The sequence below is a fragment of the Ovis aries genome, chromosome 15 (assembly GCF_016772045.2).
Source record: "Ovis aries strain OAR_USU_Benz2616 breed Rambouillet chromosome 15, ARS-UI_Ramb_v3.0, whole genome shotgun sequence".
NCBI lineage: Eukaryota > Metazoa > Chordata > Mammalia > Artiodactyla > Bovidae > Ovis > Ovis aries.
In genome coordinates, this window is record NC_056068.1 from 64827429 (window position 1) to 64848890 (window position 21462).

General features: G+C 46.6%; 1 protein-coding gene and 1 non-coding gene across 3 annotated transcripts in view; one reads left to right on the forward strand and one right to left on the reverse strand.

Annotated features, from left to right (window-relative positions):
- PAMR1 (peptidase domain containing associated with muscle regeneration 1) overlaps positions 1-21462 on the reverse strand; it is a 193211-nt gene that overhangs the window by 72034 nt on the left and 99715 nt on the right. The window contains exon 1 of one of the 2 annotated variants that reach the window (XM_004016406.5): positions 8263-8513. The exons of the other annotated variant lie outside the window; for it this stretch is intronic. Coding sequence (XP_004016455.1) covers positions 8263-8335 — 73 coding nt within the window. The 5' untranslated portion in view covers positions 8336-8513. Of the gene's footprint in view, positions 1-8262; positions 8514-21462 lie in introns of those variants that run through there. 2 annotated transcript variants of the gene reach the window in all.
- TRNAW-CCA (transfer RNA tryptophan (anticodon CCA)) lies at positions 20921-20992 on the forward strand. The gene has a single exon. It is a non-coding gene; the product is annotated as a tRNA-Trp (tRNA).

Here is a 21462-nt window from a genome sequence, read left to right on the forward strand (position 1 = left end):
GGACAGGGTAACTGTCACCAAGGTTACAACCTAAGTGGGGAAGTCAAGTCATAGCTCTAACCGCTCCCTGGGACTGTCTCATCACCACGTGCACCTTAATCAGAGTCACACCTCATTCCGCCCAATGATCCCAAGGCAGTCACATTACTGTGAGCACCGTGCAGACCAGGAATAAGCTTTCTTGGTGAACTACGCAGGTCGACGCTGGTGAGGACTTTTATCACAGCAACAGGTCCAGGATCATCCCAATGGTTCTTTCAATGTCTCAGCAAGTGTGAAGTGAGCAGGATGACAGACTTCCTGTTCGTCTCTCAGCAGAAGTCCAAAGAGACGCTCCAATTTTGTAGATTTTCAAATTCCCTTCTTACCTTGTCCTCCATAATGGTGAGAGAGATATTCTTCAATGTTTTACTCATTATGGACAAGAGACCTGAGTTTTCCAAACTGTATTCCATGGAGTGCTAAATCCACTGATGGTATAAGGTATGACATGAAAAGAGGTTCTGCCGCTGAACAACTTTTTAAACACTAGTAACAGCTTGCTTTATTGTAGGGCTTTGCTGAGCCTATAATATTCTTTGTACCAAGTTAATTCCCACATTCCCCAAACTTATTTCACCATGACATCCTAGGTTTTATTATTTCTGCTGAATATCCTTTAATATTAGTATCTCATGAAACCTACTTTGGAAAACACCAGGCTAGACCATGAGCTCTCTCAACAGATTACAAGTGTCTTTAGGAAAAGGACTGGTCTCATTCATCCTGCTATCTCCAGTCTGTTGAATAATTATACGAATGCAGACACATCAGGCATATGTGATTTCCAGGGTCAGGTTATTTGTGACAAAGACTGCTGTTAGAAACGGCTCCTGCTATGACCTTTTGGAGTCTATTTTACAGGGAATCCATTGGGGCCACTTCTGTTGTTTAGTCACTCAATCGTGTCTGACTCTTTGCGACCCCAAGGCCTGTAGCCTGCCAGGCTCCTCTGTCCATGGGATTTCCCAGGCGAGAATAGTGAAGTGGGTTGCCATTTCCTCCTCCAGGAGATCTTCCTGACCCAGGGATCAAACTTGAGTCTCCTGCATTGACAGGTGGATTCTATACCACTGAGCCACAAGGGAAGCCCCAGTTGGGTCCATTACAATTACATATATTTTGCTTTTTGGTGTATTACAGTTTGTCTCTCATTTCCATGAAGACTTGAATATTCACTTGTTCTGTTCTACCAGTGAATTGGTCAGGGGAGCCAGGTTTGCACAGAAAGGAGGCTGAACATCACTTAGAAGCAGGCAGTGGACCACCCAGTGGGAGGCAGAAAGCCAAACAAGAAAGAAGTAAGGCAATAAAGATTCTTTATACCAGCCAAGCCCTTCCTTCTGCTTGCATCCCAGGTGAGTGAAGTGGTATATTAGAAAATATGGGAGTAGATGCTACCAGCTAGAAGCTAAGCTCAGGCAACTCATCCTAGGCATCCTAGGTGTTATCCACCATCACTACTGACTTCCAAAGTGGGGTCGCACCATACAGGGGATTAACTGATCATCTTCAAAGGAATCCTGTGAAGTAAACTGGCATAGAACTGGGTTTGGAAAACTGACACTTCAGTTCGCCGAAGTCCTCAAACGATTTGATTTGAGGCAAACCAGGCCAACATCCCTCCTCCACCCAGTGGTTTTCCATTAAGCTAGCTGGAAATTTATTTTAACCAATCATAAATTCAGCTTATGAGGACAATTGCTGCACTTCCCCATGAGCTAAAGTTGCCTGAATGTGTTCCTCACTCTGTTCTGGCAGCAGCAGCCCTGGTTTTCCAATCACCAAATCAACTGACCAGACTTCTACTTACTGACACTCGCTGCCAAACCACTAATTCAGCCCCCTGAAACAGCCAGAATCTTGGAGAGGACAGTGATAAAGATGCCTACACTGCAGGGATAAAGGCATGTCCCCAACTCCAGAGGCAGAAGGTGACAGAAACATGTATCTTCATTTGGGCTCTCTTAACCACTCGACAAAAGACCCAAAAGACAGCAGATCCTCATTCAAGGTTGAAATGAACTGGTTAAAATCCATCTCACTATTAATGGAGGGAGGCTGCATCTCCATCCCCTGCAATATCCATCAGCTGTGTTATGCCAAAAAAGAAGAAAGAAAAATGCCTCCCCTTATTCATGCCAGGCCTGCTACTCCTATTCCATCACCTAAGAATTTACACATTGACGATCTTGACAGAATAAATCCATAAAAGACTAGTGCTCCACAGTCTCAGGGCCAGGCATGAAGCATGTCTCATCCTTAACTCTGTCGCTCCACAAACAGAAATGTGATTTTGATTATAAAATTTGACCATGAGACAAAGAAATTCTCACTTCCCATGTCTAATCATAATGAGATGCATGTGCCTGTGGACAGCTACCCAGAAGTGAGTGGGATTTGCGATCTGCTTAACATTCCTGTTTCCTCTAGAAAATGGCTCTTCTTGGGTTCCATGTGGTCCCATGGGGAGGGCTGAGGTCTCTCCCTCGTCACTCACATCCATTTGGCCTCCACAGTGGTGAGCATGTGACCTTGCTGACTCAGGGGCTGGAGAATATCAGCTCTTGGAATATCCACAGGATAACCAGAACTCTTTACTATCACCATGATCCTTATGATTTGGCCAAAATACAGACAGAAGATCTATCACAGTTGGACCCACTACTGACTATAGCGGTGTTACTGCTTTGGTGTATGCATTTTGGGGTCAGACTGGGTTCAAAACACTGATGTCCGGCTCTGCGACCTGGGCAGGTACTGTACCTCTCTCTCGGTATGTAAACGAGGGATAATAACTACTCACCTTGTGGGTATGTTGTGAGGATTAAATGAACACATGTAAAACATATAGGAGAATGCCTGGTATTTACCACAAATACCAGTAGATTATCTGGGATCTGGTCCCTTAGGATGAGGCTTCCTCCACTGGTGTTTCCACCATTACAGGTGAAATATCTGATGTGCAGCCCTACTCACTCCACTCTCAGCCCACACAGGCTCTGTGTCTGTATCACAAATAACAACTGAGAACAATGAAAGGAACAGCGTTGGGCGGTGAGTAGCACAAAGTCCCATTGGTTCAGAGAAATATCTCCAGCCAACTCTAATTCTCTACTTTCCCTGAATGGTTTTGTTCATAGATATGAAGTTTGACTTTTCCTGCATTTTACTTCTTTCTCTCCATTATAAACCTAATGCTTTGGCCCAGATCTTAGGATGACTGACAAACAGAACTCCTTAAACATAGACCAGGCTTGAAATCTGATAACTTTCTGCCACTGATCTGGTAGCTTTCAAAGCTCCAGCTGGCCTCAGGGTCCTCTGCCCTGGAATTCAGGAATTAGAAAATGTAAACACTGCTTTTCCCTCCCCTTTAAAATAAAATGAGAGGGTTCTGGGCTCTTGTGACTTTCAAATATCCGCAAAGTGGGGGTGACAGGTCCTCCCACATGAGGGGAGGAGCAGGGTATCACTTTCCCTCATTTATTACTGAAATGTGCACCCTTCTCCCCAAATCAACTGCAGCTTCTAGAAATAGGCTCAAAAAAGGCAGGTAGAGAGGTTTTCTCTTGCATCGGGATCGGGCACCCCTAGGAGAGCAGATGGAAATAATTTTCTGACTTAAGGCCAATCATTAGGTCCTCCAGACACCATGAGACGCCATAATCTCAGCCACTGCCGTCTAGCCAGGGTAACCCAGATGCAGATAAATTTAAGTCAAACTCACAGTCCCTGCCAGTAGCATTCCAAAGCCCTCCCTAAGGCTTCTGGATATTTCTAAGGGAATTACATGCTCCAGGTCATCTCTGCCTCTGGGTCCAAAGGTGCTTTGTCCCCAGCTTACTGACCCAAATATAATACCCAACCTCACCCTCAACTTCAACCAACAGCCTACCCTCAAGGGCATTCATAAAACATTTTACTGGTGGTCACAGAGGTGAGATTGTGTTCCACAACACACACAAGTGAAAATATATTTATGTTCCTGTCAGCTGCAAAATGCTCACTTGTTCTTCTCCCCATTCAGCACCCAGCTTTCCACTTTTTCTCTTTCACATCCCATTTCTCCCCCATCCCTCCCAGGAACAGAGGTCAACAAGGCAAATATAAGCAGGGACCAGCAGGTAAGACACCTGTGAACTGAGAAGTGGAGTGTCAGACCAGACAGAGGACCCAGTCCACCTCAAAGCATTCAGGTTCAAAACCTTTCAAGCACTATACCCTGCTAAATACTTCTGCAGACCTTTACCCAAAGGCTGCAAGTCCTTCCATGTTATAGCCTCCCTCTTTGCCAGAGTCACCCCACAACACAACAGTAGCACCACCCGCATGGGAGAAAGGAAGGACCCTCTCCTGCTACGTGTGTCCTGAAACCACACCACGATCACATGCGCGTCAGTGTAGGAGGCTGTTACTGCGTGAGTCTGTCAGCCGGGAACCAGGCGAGCCTGACTCAGGAATCTGACAGTCTGGGCTCACCCCAGGCTCCACTAATCTTCTTGTGTTTTCTTTTTATCATTTTGCTGTACTGTGCTAAGTCACTTCAGTTGTGTCCAACTCTTTGCGACCCCATGGACTGTAGCCTGCCAGGCTCCTCTGTCCATGGGGTTTACCAGGCAAGAATACTGGATTGGGTTGCCATTTCCTTCTTCAGGGGATCTTCCAGGCCCAGGGACTGAACCTGCATCTCTTTATATCTCCTGCATTGGCAGGCAGGTTCTTACCACTAGCGCCACCTGGGAATCATTTCTGCAGCAAAATGTAAATAACACAGACTTACCATTTTAATCACCTTTAAGTGTACAGTCCAATGGCCTGTGTAACCATCACTGCTATACATCTCCAGAATGTTATCATCAGATCACTGACACTCTACGCCCACTAAAAACTAACTCTCCAATCCCTCCTCCTCCAGCCCCTGGTAACCACTGTTCTACTTTCTGCCTTTATGAATTTGACTCCTCTAGGCACCTCACATAAATGGAATCATACAGCATTTATCTTTTTGTGTCTGGGTTCTTTCACTTAAGCATCATGTTTTCAAGGCTCATCCACGTTGTCATTTTAACCAGAACTTCACTCCTTTCTAAGGCTGAATAGTATTCCATTGCGTGTATAGACCCACATTCTGTTTACCCACACGTGGGTTGTCTCTCCCTTTTGGCTGCTGGCAATCGTGTTGCAGTGGACATGGGTGTGTGAATATTTGCTGGAGTTTCAGCTTTCACTTATTTTGTGTCTATTCCCAGAGGTGGAACTGCTATATCAAATGTTTCACTCTTCCAGGAACCCTGCCTATGTATCTTTGAACAGGGTACAGACCCTCTCTAAACCCCATCTGGGGAATAACAGCACCTGCCCTGCTTCGGTTTAAACAATAAGCTCATCATAAATGCTCAGATGTTTACTCTCCTCCTCCTCTGCCTTTGAGGTACTCTGACCAAATGATCTCTCCAGTCACTCCTAGCTCCTGAAACCCATGATCCCACCATCAAATTATTTCCCTGTTGGGAAAGCTAGGAGTTCTCAGAGTATATATCAAGGGAAAACCCTCTTCATAGTCCCCGCAAAAATCTAGCCCTGCCAAGAAGGCCCAATTTTCATAGCTCTCTCCTTGGAATTTGCTAACACATCCCATTATAAACCAACATCTAATTTTTCTTGCCACTCCTTTCCCCTCGCTTTCTTTCCACATTCCCTTTCTGTACTGGTTGCTCCTGCCCACTGCATATCTGGGCTTCAAATTATCCTCCCTGGTTGCCTGGATGCTCGCTCCCCACCAGCTAATGTCTGTTGGAAGCAACACTTGTGAAGTTATTCATGTGAAAGCTTCATTCCCCAGAGTCACATCTTTTCAATGAGTTGTTCCTTTTAGGCTGGATCCTGCTGGCAGAGCTACTGCTATTTGGTGAAGTCAGTGGAATTGGGTTTCTCCCCTCACATGCTGTTTGTGTTGGGTTATCACTTGGCCTGATGTTTGGATTCTCATCTTCAGACACGTGTCCCGAGTCGATGAGCAACAACCGTCTGCCGTGCCATCCCAGTGGATGTTTACATTTCATCAAATGCTCTTTTTAGAAAAGTAATTAGAGGAAATATGCTGCTAAGCTTTCCTTGACGGGGGCCAGATTCAGAATTCCAGCAGGGAGTGGACTCACTCGCTCACAACTTGAAATATTTTCCTTCTCCACTCCATCCCTCTGTGCTCCCTTTAAACGTGAATGTTCGACAGACAATGAAATAGCCTTGCTCTCCGGCTCAGTCAGCAGCTTGGCTCCCCAGAGACCATGCACACTCCCTGAAGCTCTTCTTTTCTGTTTGGCTTTTTCGTTGTTGTTAGCTTTGTTTTGGTCTCTAAGTCGCGTCCGACTCTTTACGACCCCATGGACTGTAGCCCGCCAGGCTCCTCTGTCCATGGAATTCACCAGGCAAGAGTACTGGACTGGGTTGCCCTTTCCTTCTCCTGAGGATCTCCCCCACCCAAGGATTGAACCCCTGTCTCCTGCATTGGCAGACGATTCTTTACAGAGTCAGCTTTCTTTCCTGAGTAAAAGGTATAAGAGATTCTCAGGTCAGGGATAAACGGGTTTTTCAGATCCTGGGCAAGGAAAAAGGGGCAGCTGAGCTTTAGTTTTCTGCTTTTATGGGTTTCAGCCATCTCACCTGCCACATTAGAAAAAGAGATGCAGGGACAAGAAAACTAAACCTGGGAGCCTGGCACTATCAGAGGAAGCGGGCTCCTCTGGAGTTGGGCTTGGGCCGCCGTGCCCTGGAACGTTGGCTCCAAAAGGCAGAGGTGGAACAGGGACAGTCTTAAGGAAAAGTCACCAACTAAACCCCGGGCAAGTGGCTGGGTTAAAGGATTATCAGACTCCACCCTCCCGGGCTCCTTCTCCCTATATTATTGGGCTGTTTCGGATACCAGTAAGGCAAAATTCAAACGAAACACTCTTCAGCTTGAGAGTAAATCAGCAAGGAAGATTTCACCTGGGGCTGTCAGGTAGATGGAAAGTATTGACTAAAATGGGGGGGAGGGGTGTGTGTGCTTTTCATGTATCTCGGTTTTTGTTCCTTCACCATGAAGCAACGTGTGCCGAGGTCCAGCTTCCCTTCTACAGTAGCTGATGGCTTTCTACACCCTCACCTCCCAACTTACTGTTTCATTGTTGGGCGCCTGCCAGCTCCATGCAGCAGTGAAGCACCCACTTCGTAAGTAAAGCAAAGGTGACAGGTCCCCAGCACAGGGGGCAGGTAACCCTCACAGAGGGGAGTAGCAAAGGCTCATACACTCCCTGCTCCTCCACAAAGCTGCCCTGTTTTATCACCTGTGCCTCTTACCTCCTGAGCGCTCACCTTGCCTCCTGACACCTGGCTTCTCTAGCCATAGAGGGCCAGATGCTCCTAAGAAGTCCTCCTTCCCCGCTTGCCCAGCAGCAGTCACAGGACAAGCCTGCTCTCCCCTTGCTTCTGCTGGGTCAAGAGGCTCCCAAGAGCTCTGTCTGGGTCTTGTTTCAACCTCACTTGCCCCAGGAGCCTATCTGGAGTGGGGTTTGTGGCTCAGAAAATGACATGTGAAAAACACAGAAGCCACAGTTCTTTCTAAATAAACTCTGCGCATCCCCAAAATCAACTTGCACTCTTCACCCCGGCCTTTTCTTCTTCTTTCTCATCCTTATCGGAAAGGAAGTGTATATATGCTGAGTGAGCACCTCTCCCTTGCTGGGAATCTGTTCTGAACGCTTGTGGTGTGAGATTTCCTCAACAAGATGCTTCAGGACAAACACCCTCGCTGCAAGCCCTGCTCTTATTCACCTCTTTCCTCCCAGCTCACCTGGGAGGGGTCTTTTTCCAGGTAGAGATTTGGCTTTTGCATGTCAGAGGGGGCACCTGAGCCTGGGTAGAACCCCAGCGATAATTTTGTGCTTTAAAAAGCTTAAAAAAAAAAAAAAAAGGCACATAAAACGGAAGCTGGTACATTTCCTGAGGCAGTTCAGTCCCACAAGTTGGGATGGCAGAAAAACGGTGTCACGTTCTTAGAAAGAAAGAGGGACACTTCAGCACCACCAGCCAAGCCCCCAAGATTCCCACTAGAAGAAAGCTCACCACCACCACCCACAGACACACAAGCACCTTCTCTTGGGACACCCCGCTCCTGCCCCCTAACTAACCCCAGGAGACAAAAGTCCCCTCCTGGGGGCTCCTGAATGTGACCCACAGTACCTCTTGGCAAGGACGAGATGAGAAGGAGCTGCAGGAAAGTAAGCCCCAGCTGCGGCCACCAGCCCAGCTCCATCGTTCCCGCGGCGGTGCCCGGAGTGACTGCTGGGGAGGGACCGAGGCAGGCCGGCGGGCAGGCGGCTCCTACGCGGACCTCCCCAAGCCCCAGCTGAGCGGGAGCTCGGGTTTCAGCTCGCCAGGCTCTCCCATCCTCATCCGAGGGGAACCACCTTCAGCCGGCGCGACGTCAGCCCAAACCTCTCCTCTCGGCGGCCGCCTTAACCCTTGCGGAGCCCGGGGAGGTGTGGCCACGCGAGGAGGCCCCGGGCTGCGGCTGGAAGGGAAGCTGCGGGGCACGGAGGCCCGCCCAGGTCCGGCTGGGCTCCCCCAGGCGGTGAGGGCAGGGGAGAAGCCCGCAGGACCCTGAATGGGGGGCGGAGGTAGCCGGGGCTGCGCCCCCTGCCCCCCCAGCACCTCCCCCCCACCTCAGGTGAGGTCTGAAGCCCCACCCCACCTCCAGCCCGGATGGGAGGTCCAGTGCCTGCCTTGACTGCACACACTGAGTCCGCCAGATTAAACGCCTGGCCTTGGGGGAGGGGGTGAGCGGGAGATGGGAGAAAAGCAGTCAACCTGTCTCCCCCCTTCACCTGTATCCCCAGTCTCCTTCCTGCCCAGCGTTTGCTCACGGCCCTCACAGTCTGGAAACCTTATCCTTTGCCTCTATAGGCTGCTGGGGGTATTCTGCATGGACCCACAGCGCCCATTATGGTGAGTTCAGCAGCTTAAAGAGCTCCTGTCACATGCCAGGCAGGGTACCGGGCTCAGGGATAAAAGAACGCGCAGGCATTTTCCCGGTAGTGAGGGCGTTCAGTCTAGGTATGGAGACAGCAAAGGAGATGTTGAAGTGAGGAGGAAGGATGTGTTACAAGATAACAGCTGACATTCTTGATCAATTTTTCTGTGCCAGGCATCTGAGTACCATACATGTATCAACTCATTTATTCCTCATAATACACCTGTCATTCAGTCTTACAGAGACAGATACTGGGGCATGAGAATTCAATAGCTCATCCAAGTAAATGGCAGAGCCAGGGTTTGAACCCAAGCAGCTTGGGTCCAGAAGCTACAATCCCAGCCAGCAGGCACACTGCTTCTTAAAATTCTGTGTATGCAGTGTTTTATTTAGCCATTATAGTCACCATGTACAGTAGATGGCACTGTCCCCGTAGTATGGATGCCAAAACCAAGACTCAGAGATGAAATGACTTGTTCAAGGTCACTTGGCTGGAGCTGTCAGAGTAGGATTGACACCCAGGTCTAACTCAGGGAAGCGCTGGGGTTTCAGGACATGCTTGATCTCAAGTTTGTGAGATCAGATGAAGAACCGAGGTTGGGAGGAGTGATCATTCAGGCCTAGATCACTGGGAGGCTTCCCAGAACTGGGGAAGCTTGAGCTGGGACCTGAGAGAGGCAGGATCTCAATCTATGGAGGGAGTGGGGGAGGTCTTTCTAAGAAAAAGGGCTGAGTTCATCTAGTGCCACTGGGAAATAAATGACTATTTACATGTTTAATTAAAGGATACTTTTATCCTTTAATTATCCTTTCTTCAAAGGATCCATGACAATGTAAACCATTAAAATGAATTTTAGACACACACACACACACACACATATATGGAATCTAGAAAGATGGTACTGATGAACCTATTTGCAGGGCAGTAATGGAGATATAAAAACAGACTTATGAACACAGTGAAGGAGAGTGTGGGTCAAATAGAGTAGCTTTGAAACATATACAATTCCATATGTAAAATAGATAGCTGGTGGGAATTTGCTATATGAGGCAGGGAGCTCAAACCCAATGCTCTGTGACAACCTAGAGGGTTGGGACCAGGTGGGAGGTGGGAGGGCAGTTCAAGAGGGAGGGGACATATGTATCCCTATGGGTGATTCAGGCTGATATATAGCAGAAACCAACACAATACTGTAAAGCAATTATCCTCCAACTAAAAATAAAAACATTTTTAAAAAAATGAATTTTAGGGACTTCCCTGGTGGTCCAGTGGCTAAGACTCCAAACTTTCAAGGTCAGGGAATTAGCTTCAACTAAGAGTTCAAATGCCCATAACTAGAGATCCTGCATGCCACAACTAAGACCTGGTGCAGCCAAATAAATAAAATAAATAAATACTAAAATGAATTTTAAACAGTTTTGAGATTACACACACACACACACACACACACACACACACACACACACATAATCTCATTGGAAAAGACCCTGATGCTGGGAAAGATTGAAGGCGGGAGGGGAAGGGGATGCCAGAGGATGAGATGGCTGGATGGCATCACCAATGGGGTGGATATAAGTTTGAGTAAGCTCCAGGAGTTGGTGGTGGACAGGGAAGCCTGGCATGCTGCGGTCCATGGGGTCGCAAAAAGTCGGACACAACTGAGCAACTGAACTGACTGATACAAACACACACACAGACATATCTCAGAACAAAAGCCAACTCAAGAGGATAAACACTCTGTACAGTTTGGAGAGAGAAGGTAAAGAGAAAGCATGTAGTCATGGTGCTTGGATTTTATTCCATAGTTAATGGAAGACTCTGACTGTTTAGGAGCAGAAGGTGGAGGGCCCAAAGCAAAGTCCGAGAAGAAAAGCCTTTCTGGTGTCCAGAATGGGGGATGGAGGAGGCCAAGGCCTGGCTAGAGAGAACAGCTTGGAGCGAGGAGCAAGCAGTGGAAGTTGAAGGGAAAACAGTGGGAGGAACTTGGGGAAGGCAGAGTCCTGGGACTCAGAACAGCCTGGGAGCACAGGAGCACAGCCACAGGGACTCCACTCAGGGAAATCCCTGAAAGCCAGCCCTGCTTCTGGGGCCCACCGCAGCCAAAAGACTGGGAGCAAGAACCTAGCGGTCAAATCCTCCATTCACCACCAACTCTCAGAATCTCAACTGTCTCATCTGTAAAATGAAAATAATAACCAAAGCTACTTTGTGGACTATTTGGAGAATTTAATGAGATTATGTACATAAGATCCTTAGCACAGGGTTGAGCTCGTTCTAAATGCTCAATAAATATAAATCACTGTCTGTATTATCTGTCTGAGACTGACCCCATGGAAATCCCATGGTATGGGCCTTCTTCCTCACCCTCAGTTTCTCTATTAAAGTGAAATTTGTTAAAACAGGCACCAAAAATAACCTTAAAGGGGAGGGTGGGGAATGTGCCAAAGGGCAGCTGGGTAGGAGGTTAGAAGAGGAGAGTTTTACTTTCTTGCTGGTCAACCAGCCCTAGTCCTTTGGTGATGGTAGTAGGGAGGAGTTGACATGGTTTCCAAGTAACCACAGGATATGGTCTTGGGTGGCCTCAGCCTGCAGTGGTTTGGAGCAGGGCTTGGGTTCCCAGCCAGAGACTGAGACCAGGGTGGGGTGGTGAAAGTACCAGATCCTAGTTTCTAGATCAGCAGTCAGTGACAAGGGCCCTGGGCCTTTGGCTTTGCAGAAAATAATTTCCACAAAGATAGAAAGTGGTGAGATAAGTAAAGTGTTTATTAAGAGGGAAAAAGCGTACAGTAGGTGTGGATAGACACAAGAGGGGACTCCGAGAGAGAGTCACTGAGTCGTGCCCTTGTGGCAGTTTGAATGACTTTTATAGGGTATTTCTTCCAGGGTTTTCTGTAGCCAATCATTTTGATTTGCCTGGTTCACAGTCCGTATTTGGTATATCTCAGGATCCTCCCATGTGTGTGCATGCATACATCTCTTAGCCTAGATGGATTTTACCAAAAAGGCATATGGGTAGCTTAGCATTAGTTAGCATCACTCCCCTCTGACCTCCAAGGAGCTTTCCTGCACATGTGTGATAGGGGAGGTCTTCGGACTTTGAGAACAAGAAATACGTGGACTGGGCAGGGCTTAGCCTCCTCCCTTATTTGTTCTCATCTCTTCTTGGAGTTTCTGTGCTTAGGGATGAATCTCCAATCACGTTACCCTGGTGGAGTGCAGGGTGGGAGGAAAGCTTCTACCTCCTGCCTCAATATTACAGCCTCTTAGGAATCTGTTTATCCCATTAGCTGACAATGCCACTTCCTTCTTCCCTTGTCTCCCCTCACCTACACACACACACACATAAACCTACGCAGCAGCTTCATCCCTACAGCAATTTAGCCCACAAGGGCGGGGCCCCAGGTGATGCATGTGACTCTCTAAAGAAGTCTCTACTGAAAGTCTTTGCTGCTCCAGGCTTAAGGGACTGGAAACAAGCCTTCACATCTATTTTTGGAATGCCCACAGGAATAATGTCACTAATTTGGGTTTGCAAATTTCCTAGGACTAGGGAACCTGGAAAGGAATTCTCAGAAAGGAGTGGGGCACATTCCTCTGGGGAACTGAAAGCAACGATCAGATATTACCTTGTTGAACTTGACAGTAAACTTGGACTGGGAGAGGAAGAAGGAAGCGATAACTATGATACAAAAAAGGTGGGTAGTTTGTCTGAGGTCATACAACCCTACATAAATTTCCGTTTTCCCACGAAAGTTTAGCTTCCTCTCTTTCCATTAACTCTGTTTTTCATATTGATAGAGTTTAGTGTTGTTCTAAATCAGGATTCTTGACCCAGGTTCCATGGGGTCTACCAGAAGGACTTTTCACAGGGCCTTTGAACCTCTGGAAATGATATGCAAATTTTTCATGCAGTTTTTGGAGCAAGAGGAAGTCATGGCCTTCTTCAAAATTTCATAGGGATCTGCAAACACCCAGGTTTTTTAGAATCACTGATCTTTACAAGTTAACATCGAAATTCACCAAATATTTGTTGGGTTTGGGGAAAGTGGTTTGCTACGTACAGTGATTGAGTCTAGGCTATAAAATGCACGATGGATATTTTTAGGACCCTCCCCCCCCTTTTTTTTTCTATTTCTGTCTTAAGAGCACTTGCTCTGGCTCACACTGCCTCGTGCTGAATCCAGGTGGACCACTAGCTACTTGTGTACACCTCAGTAGGTTATTTCACCTATGATGGCTGTAGTTTTCTCATCTGTTAAGTGAGGAGAATAATGGTACCTGCCCCCATGGGGTTGGAGTAAAGAGCTCAGAACAGTGTCTAAAATACACTAAGTACTCAGAAAACACTATTTTTATTATGGTTCTCTCCCCCTCCTGCCCTCACTTTCTACACCCACTTCTGGGAGGAATAAATCACTAGAAAGGCTGGATGTAACAGAGGCAAAGTGCCATGCTGGGGAACAGGGAACGATACCTGGAATTAAAAATTATCTTCTTATAATGAGCACTCAGAAATCAACAATCGGCTGTAGTAGATGGAGTCAGGCCACCCATTTAATTACAAGTCACAATCCCCACTAATTTTCACATGAAAGGATGAGGCACTCTAAAAAACCTGGACCTTTTTCCACTGCCATGGGAGGCTGATTGCATGTGAATACACGGAAAGAAACCGCAGTGGAGGCTGTCTTGTGAATGACAACAGCTCCCCAGTCTCCAAGCTGTAACTTTTTCAGATCAGCAGCTTGAGCAGACACCATCGAGGGCAAGCCAGAGGGAATAGCTAGGGTGAGACCCGTCTGTAAGCACTGCTTGCTGGTCATTATGTTTGGTTTTCATCAGCCCTATGAAACACAAAGTTCAAGTCACCCAGGGCCAGAGATGGAGAAGGGTAGGTCTGGGGGAAAGACAAAGGGCCCTTCCACCAGAGCCTGCTCTAACTGGCCCCACCATGGAAGTCTCCAGCCTTAATGAATCCCGGCTGTTCACCTACACAACAAGTGATGATGTTGTGCCTCCTGGCTCAGCTCCGCTCCCTTTCCACCGGGAGCTGGGCAAGCGGGTAGGTGAGTCTGTGGTTCTTTCCGCGGCCACATTCTTCTTGCTCTATGTCATTCTTAATGGAACTCGCTGAAAGAGGGCGTGCTTCCTTCCTTCGCAGTCACTGCACTCTTGAATCTCTTGGGGGAATCAGTTCTTGATTTTCATGTGTGTATTTATAAACTTCAATTTAAATCAAAATTTCTGCTATGCCATGAGCTGCAAAGCTTTATAAAGAACTCTGACAAAAACTGGGACCCCAGTCCAAATGACTAACTCAAGAGTTACATGTAGTTGCACCATTTTGACATATAGTTGAGCTATTTTGGGTGGGGAAAGGACCAAAACAGAAAAATTCCGAGGAAAGGCAGCAGGGTATGGTGGCATGTAAATGGCACCAGGTCCTGGCATGAAAATGGCACCAGGTCCCAGCATGAACCAAGGCTCTACTACCTACCAGCTGGGTGAACTTGGACAAGTCCATTGGCTCCTCTAAGTCTCACTTTGAAAGAAAGTGAAAAGTATCAGTCACTCAGTCGTGTCTGACTCTTTGCAACCCCATGAACTGTAGCCCACTAGGCTCCTCTGTCTATGGGATTCTCCAATCAAGAATCCTGGAGTGGGTTGCCATTTCCTCCTCCAGGGGATCTTCTGGACCCAGGGATTGAAACTGCATCTCCTGGGGCTCCTGCATTGCAGACAGATTCTTTACCATATGAGCCACCAGGAAAGGAGCAGTCTCACTCTCCTCATCAGTAAAAGGGAGGTGAGAGCTGCCTTATCATTCTGGGGAGATTAAAATGAGGCTGGCCTGCATAATGATAGCTCAATCAAGGGTGACTGTTATGAACACCTAATCTTAGAGTTTCATTTTGAAATAGGGACCATTTCCCACAGCTCTGGTGATGGAAGTTAGGTTATGTTCCTGTACTGATTTGAAGCCAACGTGTGTCTGAAAAATATATTGCCTTGAACAGTTATGCTTCCAGTTGGAGGTCTAGGGGCAGAGTGTGCATTTGTTCAAAGACAAATTGAGAGGTGTGACCTGAGAGGACGCAGTCCAGGTGCTAAAGAAAGAAATATTCTGACATTTGTTAAAGACTGTAGGGAAGGGGACTTCCTTGGCAGTCCATGGTTAAGAATCCACCTTGCAATGCAGGGGACATGGGTTCAGTCCCGAGTCAGGGGAACTAAGCTCCCACATGCCACAGAGCAATGAAGTCTGCATTGCAACTGCTGAGCCCACGTGACACAGCTAGAGAGTCTGTGCACCGCAACGAAAGATCCTGCCAAAAGACGGAACATCCCAGAGGCGTGTAACCAGGGGATCTGAAGGTCAGAAAAGTTAACCTGAGAAGGCGACATTGAACTTCAGAGTTGAAGAAACACAGAGGGAAGGGAGAGTAGAGGACAAGAGATGAGAAAGACCATGTACTTGGAGGCTACAGGTGCAGGCAGGCCTTGAGAACCATGAACTTGGTTCATGGGGGTCATGGAAAGAGCCGGGGGGTCAGTGACTGGATGGTTGGTGCCCCAGTTTCCCCTCTCTGCAACAACATGCAGTATGCAACGGGATGGAGAGAAGCGGCTTGAGAGGCTCCAAGGAGGTAAAAAGGATGGGATCAATGATCATGGTATATAGGTTGAGGAAAAATACGGGAGCAAAGTGAGCGTTATCCCTGTTGCTAACCGCATAGGCGTGGACAGATGCATGGCGGTGAGCTGCGCAGGACTGCTCTCCTCTCTCTCAGCCTCTCTCTCTGTCATTCTCTCTGTCAGATCACCCACTCTGGGAGAAGTCAACTATGCAAAGCTCACATGGAAGGGAACCAAAGCTTCCTGACAACAGTCCCCCAAAGGAGCTTGGGAGCACATCCTCCTTTCTGGGGCCGTTCTGGTGGCTGCAGCCCTCAGCAGCAACTTGCCTGCAACCTAGCAAGAGTCCCCTTAGCCAGAATCACCCAGATAAGCTGCTCCCAGATCCCCGACCTTCAGAAACTGGGTAAGATAACAAATCGTGTTGCTTGGCACTGCTAAATTTGTTCCACAGCAAGAAATGACTAACACAAAAGATCTCTGAATTGGATGATCTTTAGAAGAAACTAAAAGTGTCTACACAGTCGGTAAATCTGCAGCCAAATGAAAACTGCTAGAGTTTAAGGACCCAACGGTGAGAAATTTAATAAAGTGAGACTGTCACAGGAAAGAGGCTTTCAGCAGCACATAACAGCAAACCCAACTTACCTGGCTTAAACAATAAGGAATTGTATTGTCCAGTACAGCAATAAGTTCACAGTTAAGACGACTCCAGAACTCAGTCTGTGCCCTAACAATAGTGTTAAGTATTTAAATAGCTCTGAATAACCAGCAGATATATATGGTATGCACATATTTATATAGAATCTTAGGACATATAAATATAGCATATGTTGTATGGATGGCTAACAGGAGCATAGAAAGTGCTCATCATCGTTAGTTATTAGAGAAACGCAAATCAAAACTATAGTAATATATCATCCCACACCTGTCAGAATGGCCGTCATCAAAAAGTCTACAAATAATGAATGCTGGAGAGGGTGTGGAGAAAAGAGAAACTTCCTGCACTGCTGGAGGGAATGTAAATTGGTATAGTCACTGTGGAAAACAGCATGGAGGTTCCTTAAAAACCTAAAAATAGAGGTGCCATATGACCCAAATGAACAGAGGAGTCTGGTGAGCTATAGTAACCGTGGGGTCACGAAGAGTTGGCACAACGGAGCAACTAGCACACAGTCGCTTCAGTCATGTTCAACTCTTTGCAATCCCATGGACTGCAGCAGGCCAGGCTTCTCCATCCATGGGGTTCTCCAGGCAAGAATATTGGAGTGGGTTGCCATTTCCTCCTCCAGGGATCTTCCTGACCCAGAGACTGAACCAGCATCTCTTAATGTCTCCTGCATTGGCAGCCAGGTTCGCTAACACTGGTACCACCTAGGATGAGTAATATTCCATCATATATATATATATATATATAACTCAGCCATAAAAAATAATGAAATAATGCCACTTGCAGCAACATGGATGGACCTAAAGGTGATCAGACTAAATGAAGTAAGTCAGAGAGAAAAAGACAAATATTTTATCACTTATATGTGGAATCTAAAAATCGGTACAAATGAACTTATTTACAGAACAGAAACAGACTCATGGACATAGAAAACAAACTGATAGTCACCAAAGGAGAAGGCAGGGAGGGATAAATTAGGGGTATGGAATTAACAGATACATACTACCATACGCAAAATAGAGAATAAACATTTACTGTATAACATAGGGAACTGTATTCACTATTTTGTAATAACCTATAGTGGAAAATAATTTTTTAAAGGATATATATACACACATATATGCAAATCACATTGCTGTACCTGAAACTAACACAGCTTTGTAAATCAACTACACTTCAGTTAAAAACAGCATATGTTACTTGTGAATACAAACATCATCAAACTATTAAAAATAGGTAGAATTGACACGGTAGTGGTGGTGGTTTAGTTGCTAAGTCATGTCTGACTCTTGCGACCCCATGGAAATGACATACAGTACCTTAAAGGCAGTAGTTACCATTGAAAAGAAGGGGTATCAGGATTCCCTAGTGGTCCGGCGGTTAAGCATCCACCTTACAATGCAGGGTACAACGGTTCCATCCCTGTCTGGGATCCCACATGCCGTGGAGCAGCTAGGGCCATGCACCACGACTACGGGGCCCACACGCTAGAGCCCATGGCTCGCAAGATGCCACTGCGGAAGCCTGCGAACTCCAGAGCCTGTGCTCCGTAAGAGGAGAAGCTACCGCAGTGAGAAGCCTGCGAACTACAGCTGGAGAGGGGCCCCACCCACTGCAGCTAGAGAAAGTTCACACACAGCAATGAAGAACCCAAAGACCCAGCATAGCCATAAAAAAAGAAAAGAATGAAGGGTGTCACAAAATGTGATATATGAAAGTTTAGCTTCAATATTAAACAAGTAAAAGAGATATTGAAGCAATTGAAGCCAAATGTTAACAGCTGTCTCTCTTTGAGGCTAGTACATAGGGTTCTGTTATAGTCTGGAAGTTTTTTGGATGTCTGGATTATTAATAATTATACATATATTTTATAAAGTAGATACAAAAATGTAAGAAAAGGACACATGGGAAAATATTTTAATGGATAGAGAAGACAAGCATTTATTCTTTAAGGAAACATTTTGAAAGAATAAAATAATGCCATTCGCAGCAACATGGATGGACCTACAGATTATCTTAAAAGTGAAACAGCAAGACAAATGCCATATGATGCCACTTATATGTGGAATCTAAAATATGACACAAAAGAACTTATCTACGAAACAGAAACAGACTCACAGATATAGAGAACAGACTTGTGATTGCCAAGGGGCTGGGGGCTAGGGGAGGGATGGACTGGGAGCTGGGACTGGCAGATGCAAACTGGTACGTATAGAATGAATCAACAACAAACTTCTACTGTATAGCACAGGGAACTATATTCAATATCCTGTGAAAAAGCATAATGGAAAAGAATATGAAAAAAATGTATATATACGTATAACTGAATTACTTTGCTAGGCAGCAGACATTCACACATTATTAATCAAGTATACTTCAGTTTTAAAAAAAGAAAACACTTTGAGTGTCTCCTACATGTCAGCCACATTCTAGGCTATGGGGACAGCATGGTGAACAAGACAGAATGATTCCTGTCTTCATGGAGCTTACATCCTACTGGGCAAAGATATATAACAAACAAAGAAGAGCAGATCAGATGGGAGAGTGCTATGCTACAAACAAAGCAGGGAAATAGTCTAGGAGGGATGGAGGAAGGTACTTCAGTTTGTGGAATCAGAGCAGGCCTCTCTAAGAAGAGAGAAGGTGACGCTGAAGTTGAAACCCAGATTAAAACATCATGAGAGCCTCCGAGGAAAGGGCATCCCAGGCACAGGGAACGGCTAACATAAAGGCTGAGAGCTAGGAATGAGCTTAGAGCGCACAAGGAGCGCAAAGAAGTCCCGTGTGGCCAGCACACAAATACATAACCCACTTTCTAGGAAAGAGGGCATATGGCAGGGGCCAGGAGAACATGCTTGGATGATCAAGTGAATTCACACCAATGTCACGTTACCTTTGGGGTATCGGGGAATTCTTTGAAAATTTAGTGGAAAACTATGGATCCTAGAAAAATACACACACATATTGATTTTTGCTTATAATTTTGGAATATACATGGACCCTCTGAAGCCCACCCAGAAATGATCTCATTGCAGCATTCAAACTCAAGCCACATTATTCCCAGTTGGTGAGGGTATGGGGGCCTGACCTTTTTTACTTGAATGCAGGCCATTTCGACTCTAGTGTTCCCTACCACAACAACCAATGCTATACCAGTCGGAAGGTCTCCTACCCCATCCTCCTGTGTTTCTGCTTGCTTTTCACCAGGTCAGACCTACATAGCAGTCTGAAGGCTCTCCCTGCCTAATCCTGCTTCTCTCCCTTTTATGTTTCATAGGCTTTACCACCAAGAATTCTTTTTCAACGTACCTATTTTTGGTTGTGCTGGGTCTCTGTTGCTGTGCATGGGCTTGTCTAGTTGGGGCAAGCAGACAGTACTCTCTAGTCGCTGTGTGCAGGCTTCTCATTGCGGCGGTTTCTCTTATTGAGGTGAGGACTCTATAGCAGGGGTTTAGTATTTGTGGTCCATTGGTCCAGCTGCCCCAGGGCCTGTGGAATCCTCCTGGACCAGGAATTGAACCTGGGTCCCCTGCACTGGCAGGCAGATCCCCAACCACTGGACCACAAGGGAGGTGCTACCACCAAGAATTCTATTTGGCACTTCTAAGTTTGCTTGGTGTCTGTTTCTTAGACACCAATACAATCAATATTGTATTGCAACCAACCAATACAATCAGTACCGGGAATAATAAAAAACAAGAGGTGGTAAGAGGGGGTTGTGGTTCTAGATCACAGAGCTGGCAAGGAAAGCCCCATTCCCCAATGGTATTTGCAGTATAGATAACCCTGGCACAAGGTGGCAACCCAACTGCTAAAGATTTCCCAGGTGGCTACTTAGAAGTACTTCCTAGTGGAGGAGAATGCCTGGGCTGGGATGAAGATTTAGGCTTTTATTCATTATGGAGGAACAGCACATTTAAGGACAATGGAATCAGCCGGTTACTAAGTCGATCTGATGCCCTGCAGAGGGATAATGAGAAACTAAGTATAATTAACAAATTTAAATACTAAGTGTGAAAGCCAGTGGTCCTCTTTGGTAGTTCCTGCAGTAGGAGAGTGGATTAAACTGAGAAACAAACTCAGGTTCTGATATTTATTGGCTTCAAAGACAGCGGAATGCTTAGTCATGGCTGGTCTACTATGCTATGCTATCAGTGTCCTGCCTGGAAAAACTTGAACTCTTGAACCTGAGATTGACTCATCTGTATGGATCCTCCCAAAGTATGTGGTTCCACTGAATTCCGTGAATCCCCTGAGCCTTCAGAGATGGCTCATCTGTTCCTGTTAAGAACCAGAGCTCCATCCTTGGGAAGAAATAGTGTGGGTGTTTTCCCACCGCAAGAAGGTAAGGGTCCTCCTCAGGACTTTCGCTCAGGCCTGTCCTGGCTACCAGGCCAGAAAACAGGGTTAAGTTCCATCCTAATCCCAGTTTAGAACATGATGAGGGAAGAAAGAGACAAATGCCAATGGGGCTGCAAGAATTAAGCAGCATGTAGCAGGAGTAGCCAGGGAAGTAACCGTGGGACTGGATTTTGAGGGCGCTTGATCAAGGAGTAGGGCTTCCCTGGTGGCTCAGACGGTAAAGCGTCTGCCTCCAATGCGGGAGACCTGGGTTCAATCCCCGGGTTGGGAAGATCCCCTGGAGAAGGAAATGGCAACCTGCTCCAGGACTCTTGCCTGGAAAATTCCAGGCATGGAGGAGCCTGGTAGGCTACAGTCCATGGGGTCGCAAAGAGTCGGACACAACTGAGCAACTTCACTGGCACTGACTGGATCAAGGAGTACAGAACAGAAGAAGAGATAAGCAACAGTTCACTTAACTGGGAGTACTCTTTGGGAATGGATTTAATGCCTTGGCAACAACCCTAGGGTATGGGCAAATTTGCTAGTAGGTAACTCTAAAAAGGGCTTTCCAGGTGTCTCAGTGGTAAAGAATCCCCCTGCCAATGCAGCTGATATGGGTTTGATGCCAGAGTTGGGAAGATCCCCTGGAGAAGGAAATGGCAACCCACTCCAGTATTCTTGCCTGGGAAATCTCATGGACAGAGCAGCCTGGAGGGCTACAGTCCATGAGGTGGCAGAGCCAGACATAACTTAGTGGCT